At 44.8% G+C, this 13,331-nt stretch overlaps 1 protein-coding gene across 4 annotated transcripts in view; it reads right to left on the reverse strand.

Moving 5' to 3' along the window:
- LOC139270369 (lysine-specific demethylase 4C-like) overlaps window positions 1-13,331 on the reverse strand; it is a 632,979-nt gene that overhangs the window by 458,999 nt on the left and 160,649 nt on the right. For all 4 annotated transcript variants that reach the window (XM_070888436.1, XM_070888434.1, XM_070888435.1 and 1 more), the window contains exon 8: window positions 11,777-11,914. In XM_070888436.1, the coding sequence (XP_070744537.1) occupies window positions 11,777-11,914 (138 nt within the window). The remainder of the gene's footprint in view (window positions 1-11,776; window positions 11,915-13,331) is intronic.

The following is a 13,331-nucleotide window of genomic DNA, read 5'->3' on the forward strand; positions in this document are numbered from 1 at the left end:
AAGTTCCACTCGGCAACGTGCGGGCGATCACCTCAGTGATCAGCTCGCCGATGTAAGCCGAAACTTGGGGGCGTAATTTTCCGGCCATGTTCCAGCCTGAGTTTCCACTTTTTGCTCAAAATGGGCAATAGCCAGCTGTTTTGGGCAATATATGGGCGATGTGAAGTGGAAAGTCTATCCCCCTTTACCTACCTATGTCCCAACCTGGACCACAACAACTGGATTTTTCCCCTCCCTTTCCAAAGTGCTGTCCAGCCACCTCGAGAGTCCCTAACCCTAGCACCGAGTAGGCAACACAAGCTACAGGACTCTCGTCCATGGCTGCAGAGGATGCCATCTATCCCCCTAATTATAGAATCCCATATCACTATCACATTTCTATTCTGCTCTTCACTGCCTCCCTCCCCCACCCTCGACAGCCTTCTGAGCCACAGTGCCTTGATCAGCAGTGTGGCTGTCTTTCCCCTTGTCCTCACAGGTAGCGAGTACATTGTACCTGTTGAACAGGACCCGTGCCTGCGGAATCTCATTCCCAACCTCTCCTAAGTCACCCGCTACTCGGCTATCTTCTGGGGTGTGACTGTGTTCTGGATAAAACTATTCAGAAATTCCTTCCCCTTCTTTATGTTTTGGGCTGTCTCTAACTGGCACTCCAGCTCAATGACTCTGTCTGAGAGACTGAAGTCAAAGACATTTCCTGCAGATGTGAGAGTATAGTACAGTTTCGTCATCCACAAACTCCCACATACTACAGTGGGAGGTCATAGCCTACCCTACCATCTCTAGTTTTTTTTATTTATTTGTTTAACAGCTTGAATTAAAATTAGGTAGGCTGCTTAAAAAACAAATATATTATTACTGTTTACTCACCCTCAAAGTTACACATCCGTGCTCGCCGTGACTTCACTTGGCTTTCAGGGGCTTCTCCACTCCGCCAACTGTGACCTCACTTTTCCAAATTTACTCAGTTTGTTTTCCCCTCTCTGCTGCTGCTCTGCCAGACTGCTGTTTAAATGCTTGGGGTCACTGGTGTTTAAATACTTGGGGTCACTCCTGTGCTGCTCCGTGCTCTCTCGACACTCTGCTCGACTCACTCGAAAAAGTTAGGGCTTGTCCATTCCAGTGTAAGTATCTTTTTAATAGCATGATAAGTCTTAATTACTGCCAAACAATTTCTTTGGCAATGAAAATATTCTAACACTTCTTGGTTCAGACATTGCACTGCTTCTTCAATCTGATTGGTTTACGAGACACACAGTTGCTTATCCTCTTCACACAGGTCCCATATGCTCTATATAGGGCACTGCATTTCATAGGTGGATGGTTGACAGGATCTTCCCAGTGCAAAAGCTAATAGAAACTCTATAGGCATGTGCAAGTATAATGAACAGCCACTGACCGCAAAATCCGTCCCATACAGTATTAATACAGTTGGGCCTCTCTGGTCCAGCACCCTCTGGATCTGACCGGTGCTGGAACAGAGAATTTTCTGAATCACAGAAGGTTACGCTTACTTGTGTGATTTTTGTCCCTAGTACCTTTTGAGCTTCAGCTGCTTTTTCAGCCTGCACGATTCTTATTTCCTCCCTGCATCATTTATATTTTGTTATTCCATGCCTCAGTCCTTGGCATTTATTCAGTTAATTCTTTCTCGCTAGTGCCATTTCTATTCATTTACTTACTTACAGCCAGGCCTAATCCTATGCATTATTTCTTTTGGAACTTAATTATTTTCCATTTATTCCATATTTTGTTTCCAGCAGGGGCCCTTTATTTCTCTATTATTTTCACTCTTCCCAGACCCGAGCCATCAGCATCCAGCACAGCACAGTTTACGCAATACCATGAGCAGTTCCAAGTGACTTCCACGATAGTGCATGACAATACATTGTGGGCTACGTAGTACAACACTCCTATCATTAGAAGACAGCCGATCCTTTGACTCACCATGAGCAACACCATGTCGACAGCACCCGGGCTCCTGTGTGCACGCGTGCGGGCAACCTATGGGCGGCTCCCTCAGTCAATCAGCGAACACACTCACGGACTGACTGACAGCCGCTCCAACCCATCTAAACTTTTTTTTTTAATAAACCCTTCTCTCCCTCAGGCCCAATCACGGATGTTTCCGGACCAGAGAGTCCCAAACCAGAGAAGTCCAACCTGTATTTTAAAAGACAATTACATGACAGCAGAAATAGACTTTAATCCTTATATTTTCTCTCATTGGCACTTTTTAATGAAAAAAAAAGGCCTGAAAGACGACAATACTAAGTCCTCTTATTGCAGGGAGCCTCAAAATGACAGAAATGTCCTTATGACAGCAATGACGGGTAAAATTATCCACCAAATAGTGAAATTATCAGTAATTTCGGCTTTCCAATATTAGAACACAATTCTATCTATAAAATATAACTTTTTTTTAAAAACACATCAGAAGCTTATTTTTTTCTCCTAAATCAATTTATTCCTGATGCAATAAATAAAATATTTCACCATTTCTGCACCACTATTTTCTGTAATAATGAACTCAATAATTCCTGGGTTACAGATTAAGCATTCTATCAAATACTCCCTTCTAGTACCGAAACAACTCTCATCAAAGTCACAAATGACACCCTTTGTGACTGTGACAAAGGCAAACTATCCCTCCTCGTCCTTCTTGACTTGTCTGTAGCCTTTGACACAATTGACCACTCTATCCTTCCCCAACGCCTCTCCACTGTTGTCCAGCTGGGTGGGACTGCACTTGCCTGGTTCCATTCTTATCTATCTAATCGTAACCAGAGAATCATCTTCTCTTCCCGCCCCTGCATCGTTACCTCTGGTGTCTCCCAAAGATCTATCCTTGGCCCCCTTCTATTTCTCATCTACATGTGGCCCCTCGCAAACATCATCTGGAAACAAAGCGTAAGTTTTCACATGTACACTGATGACACCCAGCTCTACCTCTCGAACCCTCCACGATCTTTAAATTGTCAGACTGCTTGTCCGACATCCAGTTCTGGATGAGCAGAAAGTTTCACCAATTGAATAATGGGAAGACCAAAGCCATTGTTTTCGGTCCCCGTCACAAACTCTGTTCCCCAGACACTGACTCCATCCCTCACCCCAACTCCTGTCTGAGGCTGAACTCGACTGTTTGCAACCTTGGTGTCATATTCGACCCTGAAATTAGCTTTCCACCACATATCCGCAGCATACTGCTGTAGAACACTGACATCACAACAGTCAAAATTAATTTATGCATGCTCCTTTTACGGAAGCCGGCTGATGACTCGTCATCAAGTGGCGTCATCAGACCTGCTTCCTTTTAATTGTACGGGAACCTTGCTGAGTGGGCTTAACAAGCTCAATCAGGGGAAAGTTGTGTGGGAGGCTGGGATGGAGACTAAAGTGGGGTCGGAACCCGCCACCAACGTTTCCCGCCAAGTTAGGCAAAATCGCGGTCATAGTCTTTGGCCCAGAATTTGCGGTGGGTAAAACTGACCATAACTTCAGGATTTAGCATATGCGCATCCTAACGCAGTAATCCTTTAGTTGCGGTCATTAATTCACAACGCCGACACTAGCTGCGCTTTGGCACTCCCATTTCTGCATTCAGGGAAACCAATGAAACTGACGAAGACTTGGGCTTTTCCGCAGTAAGATGGCTGTGAAATACCCCATTAAAAGTTAGATCTTGTTTGGTTAGGTGTAACTGGTGTTTTAACAACTTTTTGACTGGTAAACAAACGTTATAGCCCTGAAAAGCTATTTTTAAATTTATGGAGTATCAAATTTCTAAAAATTACAATTTTTAAGAAACTTCAAAAAAAATTAAAGTTTGTTCATCTTTATTTTAGGTTTACTGTTTTCCCATGTGGTAGCCCCAATCTTTGTTTTGCTCTCTATAACATTTTTAGAAAGTCAGAATAAAAGGAGCTTCTTCCTTTGCTGGTACCTCGTCTGTGAGAATTCTGCATTGTGATTAGCTGCTTAGACAGCTTGTTGACATCACTGCAGCTCACGCTATGAATTTCCCACTCAACTACGATGGTCTCAACTGAGCATCGGAAAAGCCGACCTTCTTGCCACAGAGTGCGCGAGATTTTTGAGAGAAGCTTACTTCAGGGCCAGCGGCGAATAATGCCTGTGCTTCGCTGATGATCATAAATTACAGGCCAATATGTTTTTTCTCAAGTTTTTAAAATTTGTCCACTAGCTTTTCTTTATATAACTTTACGTCAATTCTTAAAAAGATCTGTACATTTTGTCGTCATTTACTGTTATGCTTTATTTTACATTGAAGCTGGCTCTTTATAACAGTTCCATTTTCTGCAATGGCCTCTAAAACTCCATCTCGGTCACTTCATAAAAGCAGCTGTAATCAAACGGAAAACAGAAAAAAAACTCATCTTTATCTTCATGCAAGAATTAGAAACATTGGGTTAGAAATGCGAGAGTTTTTACCGCCAGGGCAAAGCAATTTTTTTTGTCAATTAACGAGTCGCACAACATTTTGCGCCCTGGCGTAAAATTCGGCAGTGGTTTAGCGCCGGTGCTAAAAGTTATCACCCACCCAAGTTTTAAAGCGTTTATGAAGTAAATCGGCGTGTAACGTTGCGCTATCGCCGCGGGCTGTAAATTCGGCGATATCGCCCTTCTTATTGCTCGCTCGAAAAAAAGTCGGACCCAGATCGGACTCAGGGGGCACCCGACGCTAATGGCGCCATCTTGAAACCGGAGCACAAGTTCATTTCAAAAAAGGATTTGGAGATGGTAGGCTGCATTTTATACAGTGAAGTTTTATGTGAGTTAAGTTCGTTTTAAAGGACATTTTTAAAAAATGGGGGTTATACTATATCAGTCATTATTCTTGGCTGCTTTTTGTATGCAGCGTCAAGCTGGAATAAGGCTTATTGATGAGCATTTTGAGCGTAATCGAGGAGCTCACAGATGTATGGGGAAGAGGCCTTACCCCCACAAGTTTACCGGTAACAGCGCTGATACCTGCAGCTCTCTGAGGCACAGTGCATCGAAGGCTGCACTTCTGAAAAGAGGTGATCACAGAGATATGCCAGCTCATAAAGGCAGACCTACAACTTACCAGCAGCAACTGCCCGTCGAGGTGAAGGTGACTGCAGCACTTGTCTTCTATGCCGCCGGTTCCTTTCAGGCATCAACAGGGCAGATATGCTCCATCTCGCAGCACTCTACACATCGCTGCATTTGCCAAGTGACTACTGCACTGTCCGCACGCAGGATTAACTTTATAAAGTTCCCAATGATCAAAGGAGGCATAGAATGAGAGGGTTATAGGTTTTGAACGAATTGCTGGCTTCCCCAAGGTTCAGGCTGCCATTGACTGTGAGCATGTCGCCCTGCAAGCACCTTTCTTCAATCTAGAGGTTTACCGCAACCAAAAGGGATTCCACTCCCTGAACGTACAGATCGTCTGCGACCATACTCAGCACATCATGGCAGTAAATGCCCAATTTCCAGGGAGCATCCATGATGCTTTCATTTTGCATGAAAGCAGTGTCTCATGCCTGTTTGAGAGTCAGCCACAAGGCCAGAGCTGGATGCTGGGGTTACAGCCAGCATCCAGCTCACCACCTGGCTCATGACGCCCCTCTGGAACCCTCAGACAGAAGCCAAACATCGCTATAATAACAGCCATATAGCCACACGCAACATCGTCGAAAAGACAATTGGAATGCTCAAGCAGCACTTCCGATGCCTGTACCACTCTGAAGGCCCTCTGCAATACTCCCCTCAGCAGGTCTCCGAATTCACTGTGGTGTGCTGCATGCTACACAATTTAGCCATCATGAGGGAACAGAATTTGCCACTGGGGCTGCAGGACCACCTCAGGAGAGAGGAGGAGGGGGAGTAGGACGAGGAGGAGGAGGAGGAGGACAAGGAGCCTGGCGAGGAACCCATGCCACCACCCTCACCACCACAGAGGAGGCCTCGTGGAGCTTTCACCACTGCAAAAGCCTTACGTCAGCAGCTCATAATTCAATGCTTTGCTTGAAGAGTGAACGGCACTTTTGGCCGTTGCCTGGCCACACACTCCCACCATGTTGACTATTCCCCCTCTTATTCTGCAAATGAGACACTACACAGGAATGGTTCTGGTGAACAAAATAATTTATTAAACATACAGTAACTTGAATAGGATTTACTAAACATTGTAACCTGAAGATGATTTATTAAACACTGTAACTTGAATAAGATTCTCAAAAGTGGAACAAAATTTATTAAACATTATTATGAATTCACAAACTTTTATAAAATATCAACACCAAAACAACAAAATAATGAAACAACAAAAGAACAACCCCTGCACCGAACGTCTTTTACCTGCGACCCCTCCTTCCCCCACCCCCATCCTAACCCTCCTCCCTCGCGTCATGACCGTACCCAAGGTGGTACCAAGACGTCGTGCAGCACGGCGGCCAGAGACCTGCTGTAAAAGGGGGATAGACAATGGAGACACCATGAGTGGATCCCCGGAGAAGCTCGGGGTATGGAAAGCCCGGTGTCTGAGTGGCAAGGCTCTTGCTCGACCTCACCACTCACAGGTGATGTGGGTCTGGGTGCTGTGACACTGGAGACTGCAATGTCAAAGATCGAGATCGTCAACTGCGCGTGGGCAGTGACAACCTAGGTGGTTTCGTGGCTCGCACCAACAATCTGCGACATGCCCTCCCTCATGGCCGCAGGTAGTGCCGCAATGCTTGTGAGAATACTACCCAAGACCTCCAGGAGCTGTCGGGCGAGCTGAATGCTCTCCCTGGACAGTCTCACCATATCCAGGTGTGCGTCTGCCTGTCTGTCAGCAGAGCGGCTTTGTCGACTCACCCTTGGGGCTTCGGATGGCTCAAAGCCTGAGAATGGTTCTTCGTCAGACGAGCTAGTGGCCGCAGCAAAAAGAGGTGTCGATTGCATTGGCCCAACCACCCCCACCACCCCGGAATAGGTTCTTGAGTTTGGTCCTCCCATGGAGGTTCCTCGTCCTCGGCGTCGCCCTTCTCCACCCCCACATGATGGACTGAGTTGGAGGCTTCCATTCGAGGATGTGGCGCATGTGACTCCTCACCTTGAAATGAAGAACCACAGACTAGTGGTTAGCAGCAGGGGCGAGGGCAGGGTGACATGAGTAAAGTCACATAACTGTAAGCATCGAATAAAGAACTGCCATTAAGTTCCAAACCCAGTGGAAGCAGAAGCCATCAGAAGCCATCAACAGAATACACGAATGCAAGATCTGGGATGATGAGCCATTCAGACAATCACCCCAGACAAAGGAAATACTCTATTTTGACAGGCAGAAGCATGGACTGTAACGTATAAGAGAAGGCAGTTTGCTGCCATTTCTCTCTCTTCGCTTCAAGAACTGTGCATTCCGTCTGGGATCGAGAGGAAACCCACCAACAAGGGACCAAGAACCTCACTACTCTACCTTCGGAAGGACCCTCGAGACCAGGACCTGAATGCTGCAACGGCGGCACGGAATCAGAAGAGAAAGCTTTCCCCAAGGAAGAAGCAGCGAGTAAGCCCTCAGATAATCTGGGTGAGCATTATCCAAGCCCACACACCACGAGTACTGCATTATATGTAGTCCAGAGACATTACATCACATTGCCCCAACCCTAGTCCACAGACACTGCATCACATTGACCCAACCCTAGTCCACAGACACTGCATCACATTGACCCAACCCTAGTCCACAGACACTGCATCACATTGCCCCAACCCTAGTCCACAGACACTGCATCACATTGACCCAACCCTAGTCCACAGACACTGCATCACATTGCCCCAACCCTAGTCCACAGACACTGCATCACATTGCCCCAAACCCTAGTCCAGAGACACTGCATCACATTGCACAAACCCTAGTCCAGAGACACTGCATCACATTGACCCAACCCTAGTCCACAGACACTGCATCACATTGACCCAACCCTAGTCCACAGACACTGCATCACATTGACCCAACCCTAGTCCACAGACACTGCATCACATTGCACAAACCCTAGTCCACAGACACTGCATCACATTGACCCAACCCTAGTCCACAGACACTGCATCACATTGCCCCAACCCTAGTCCACAGACATTGCATCACATTGCACAAACCCTAGTCCACAGACATTGCATCACATTGACCCAACCCTAGTCCACAGACACTGCATCACATTGCACAAACCCTAGTCCACAGACACTGCATCACATTGACCCAACCCTAGTCCACAGACACTGCATCACATTGACCCAACCCTAGTCCACAGACACTGCATCACATTGCACAAACCCTAGTCCAGAGACACTGCATCACATTGCACAAACCCTAGTCCACAGACACTGCATCACATTGACCCAACCCTAGTCCACAGACATTGCATCACATTGACCCAACCCTAGTCCAGAGACACTGCATCACATTGCACAAACCCAAGTCCACAGACACTGCATCACATTGACCCAACCCTAGTCCACAGACACTGCATCACATGGCCCCAACCCTAGTCCACAGACACTGCATCACATTGCACAAACCCGAGTCCAGAGACACTGCATCACATTGCCCCAACCCTAGTCCAGAGACACTGCATCACATGGCCCCAACCCTAGTCCACAGACACTGCATCACATTGCCCTAACCCTAGTCCACAGACACTGCATCACATTGCACAAACCCGAGTCCACAGACACTGCATCACATTGCCCCAACCCTAGTCCACAGACACTGCATCACATGGCCCCAACCCTAGTCCACAGACACTGCATCACATTGCACAAACCCTAGTCCAGAGACACTGCATCACATTGCACAAACCCAAGTCCACAGACACTGCATCACATTGCACAAACCCAAGTCCAGAGACACTGCATCACATGGCCCCAACCCTAGTCCACAGACACTGCATCACATTGCACAAACCCTAGTCCAGAGACACTGCATCACATTGCACAAACCCAAGTCCACAGACACTGCATCACATTGCCCCAACCCTAGTCCAGAGACACTGCATCATATTGCCCCAAACCCTAGTCCACAGACACTGCATCACATTGCACAAACCCTAGTCCAGAGACACTGCATCACATTGCACAAACCCTAGTCCAGAGACACTGCATCACATTGCCTCAACCCTAGTCCACAGAAACTGCATCACATTGCCCCAACCCTAGTCCACACACACTGCATCACATTGCCCCAACCCTAGTCCAGAGACACTGCATCACATTGCCCGAACCCTAGTCCACAGACACTGCATCACATTGCCCCAACCCTAGTCCACAGACACCACATCACATTGCCCCAACCCTAGTCCAGAGACACTGCATCACATTACCCCAACCCTAGTCCACAGACACCACATCACATTGCACAAACCCTAGTCCAGAGACACTGCATCACATTGCCCCAACCCTAGTCCACAGACACTGCATCACATTGCCCCAACCCTAGTCCACAGACACTGCATCACATTGCCCCAACCCTAGTATGAGACACTGCATCACATTGCCCCAACCCTAGGTCCAGAGACACTGCATCACATTGCCCCAACCCTAGTCCACAGACACATCATCACATTGCCCCAACCCTAGTCCACAGACACAACATCACATTGCCCCAACCCAGCCTGGGGATTTTGCAGGACATACCATCAGTTTCAAACGGGGGCCCAGCACCCCCATGGGGAGCTGACCTCCCTGAGGCACCTATCAGATCTGCCACGCGCTCCTCCAGGTCTACATTGCTCTGGGTGGACCGCCGCCTGTCCATCGCTGTTCTCGGCGGTTGTGGAACATCTTTCCCTGCAAAGATGACAATGGGAATGGTTACCAGAGGGCCCTTCTGCTCTTGTGGCACACACAGATAGCCATCAAAGCACTTATACTATACTGTGTACATTTAATACAGTCCTCTGTTTAATGGCCCTGGAAGTTGCATGTGATTCCTGAGGAAGACATCGAAGTACAGAAGCATCTTTTAAGATCTCAGAAAGCAGTCTTAATAATGTGTAAGGATCATTCATGGCAAATACGGTGCAACACTAAGCCTACCTATACTAACGTGTCAGATTTATAATTTAAGTAAGAAAGGAATGCATCAATAAAAATATTACTTACTCTGACGGCCCTGCAGTGGTCATTGAACCTCTTGCAGCATTGGGTGTGGGTCCTTACATCGTCCACGAAAGACACCTCCTCAGATATGCTGGTCCAAAGATGCCCAAGAACCGCTGGGAGGGGTTTACTTGCTATTTAATTTCACTCCATCTCCTCTCCACAGATCATCGTTCACCTCATTACTGAACTTCTTGGCTCTCTGCCTGCTCCCCTCTCCTTCTTCCATCATGTTTGCACTCTGTAAATGGCTGATTCAGCCCTGGGTGTACTGCGCAGGCGCGGGCACTCCCTGACAGCTGACCAGAAATGTGGAAAGAAAAACAAATGGCTAATAAAAATGAAAAAAAAAAATTTGCGCATGCACAGAAGGTCCATTTTTTCGATCGCAAATTTTGACTCCAGCGCACAAATTCAGTTGTGAAACGCCAGATTTATTGCTATCGCCGGTCACGGTTTGGCAAATTTTGCTAGTCCAGCGAGAACGGTACTTCGGCGCAAAAAAAAATAATTCTGTCGCAATTATCGTCCAAAAACGGCGAAATCGCTAAAACCTGAATTTCTAGCCCAAAATATGCAATGTTCCATGTTTTACATCAGTACCTATCCACCAACTGTCAATGAAATCATAATCTCCCTTGTAGACTGCCAATGGATGCTGAGAGCATGTTCTGGACACAGAATTTCTGAGCCCTCCTTCGCATGAACCCTGAGATGGGACTGGGGAATCATGGCTCGTAGAACAATGACACTGCTGAGAAAACACAATAGCCCCAGCATGCGCAAATTCTGGGAAATTATTATGCATGCAGAATAAATGATAACACTCATGAAATACAAAGTAATCTCTCCAATTTACTGTAGTCATTTATCAAATACATATACTGCGCTATCCAAAGAGGTCATTGAATTAAAAAGCTAAAAATTCAGATCAGTGTATTTTGCTACAATATTTAACAAAACAAATTCACACAAAAATGTCAAAAATGATAGTCTGACTGTGAATGCAAAGGACATTGGTGCTGGATAAGACATTTTAAAAATATTCAAACCTCTGTTTCCATGCCTGGGTATATAAATTGGTATCTTTTAAATATAATTTGCAAAATAAAAATGTAATTCACTTTCCATTCAATTTTTGTTGTTGTAGTGGTAGGAATGGGGTGTATGACAACACTGTCACTGACTGCTGTGCTGACGTTGAATATTATTAAGAATATGTGCTAACAGAAGTTCAAGGATTTTAACACGAGGTACAGTAGTGAGACAGACAAATACTTGGCAGGAAGTTTACAATGGTTAACTGATGTTATCAAAGTCGATGGAGTCCCAGCTAGGTCTATCTTTGATCCAAGAGGAATTCACACGTGAAGCACATATTTTTGGGAGGAAGAGGGGGAAAGGGAAGGAAAGAGAGAGGGCCTTTAGACATATCTGCAATTTACAGGGCAATTTATTAAAAAGTCAAAAAATAATCTTCAATGATTAGCATCTAGTGCTCTTTTTATACAAACTTTCCTTTTTCTGTGTTCACAGTGATTCAGCAGATATGGCTGCCGTAGAGTGGTTAATATTTTGTGATCTTCAGTTACCGTGAGACACAAAAAATATTTAATACTTTCCACTTGCAATCCTTGTTGTCACTTACTTGTTTAGCTATTTTTCCATAATCAAGCCATCGAATGGTGGCAAAGTTTGTTGACTCAGCACAGTTGAATCCATGGTTGAAGCCAGCATGGTACCCATATGGAAAAGTGATCATGAACTGCCCTGCTTCTTGTGTAATCTGCATGAAATAATGTACAAAGCAGCTTAAGGTTGGAGAATTATTAAGTTTAATTTTAGGATTCATAATATAATACCTAATTGCTATGGCTTACCATAACAGAATAGCTTCTGGATTCTTTCTTCATGTATTATGTCATGAAAAACAAGTTTCTATTGACAATGCTTACATACTACACAACTGAAGAACAATAGGTTGGGCAGCTCTCCCCTACAAGGAAAAAAAACTTGTGAATTGCAATTAGTTTCCATTTTTTAAGAAAATTTCAGGAATTGTTTTACTTCATGATTGCTTAGTGTTGTGTTTACAGTGTAACACACTTCCAGAAACCAAGAAACCAACTTATGCCACTTTCTCTACTTTTGAGATATTTCAACCACAGTCACATATTATTTCAGTACTGCATTTGCACATTAGCATTCGTGCTTTTATGTTCTTCAAATGCCTATCTGAACTGTTACCAGAGAATGAGGAATGAATGAAGGGTAGGGAATGACAAAACAGAACAGCCAAGGAGTTTAACATAATTTTAGTTGCTTAAGAATGAGACTTGGAATAATAAGGCTATTTCCTAACATTTGAATAATTCTACAGGTACAGTACAATGTCCTGAATCCGGAATTCCAAAAACCGGACATTTTTGAGATGGTCAAGATGGCAACAGTGGTATCAAATGTACTTAACAAGGAAGTAATTGGATTTCTGGGTGCCAGTATCTCTCAATACCTCCCCCGACGTTGTGTTTTACAGGTGCTACTGGTGAGTGACAGCTCAGCTCTCACCCATTTCTCATTGGTTAGCATATCAGGATTCAACACATTTCTGTTTCAGTGCCACAAGAATCTAGAGTTAGCTCACAGTCTATTTTCAGCTCCTGTTCTCATTCAGAAATGCAGGTGGCAACATATTTCCTTCTTTTTGGCACTCAAAATGATAGTTTTAATTCAATTTTAATGTATTTCACCACTGCCTGCCCTTTTCACTTCTTTGGACTCCATGAGATAAATTCTGCATTTTGGTCTAGCAGCACCTGTAATAAGTGATTGTTTTTAAAGTTCCAGTTATACTGCACTGTAATGTATCAAGTGGTGCAGTGCAGGGAAGATTTAAGTATTTTTTAAATCAATATTTATTTTAAAAAGCCTGTCCTTTTTCAATGGAATTCAACCCCATGTCAAACATGCAGTACAACTGGGGAGTAAGAGGAAAGATACTTCACATTATCTGCTGTGCATTCTAAATTCAACTAAGTATATTATTCATAACATAGCCCCTGCACAATCTGAAATTACAAATTCAGTTCATTTGATACTCTTGACCTGCTAAATTTGGCTGTAAATTGTACAAAGACAAGAGAAATTATTTACTAAATCTCCAAATGTAATACCTTAAATAGAAAGTTAAAATTAAATGAATG

Source organism: Pristiophorus japonicus, chromosome 1 (genome assembly GCF_044704955.1).
Source record: "Pristiophorus japonicus isolate sPriJap1 chromosome 1, sPriJap1.hap1, whole genome shotgun sequence".
NCBI classification, from domain to species: Eukaryota; Metazoa; Chordata; class Chondrichthyes; family Pristiophoridae; genus Pristiophorus; species Pristiophorus japonicus.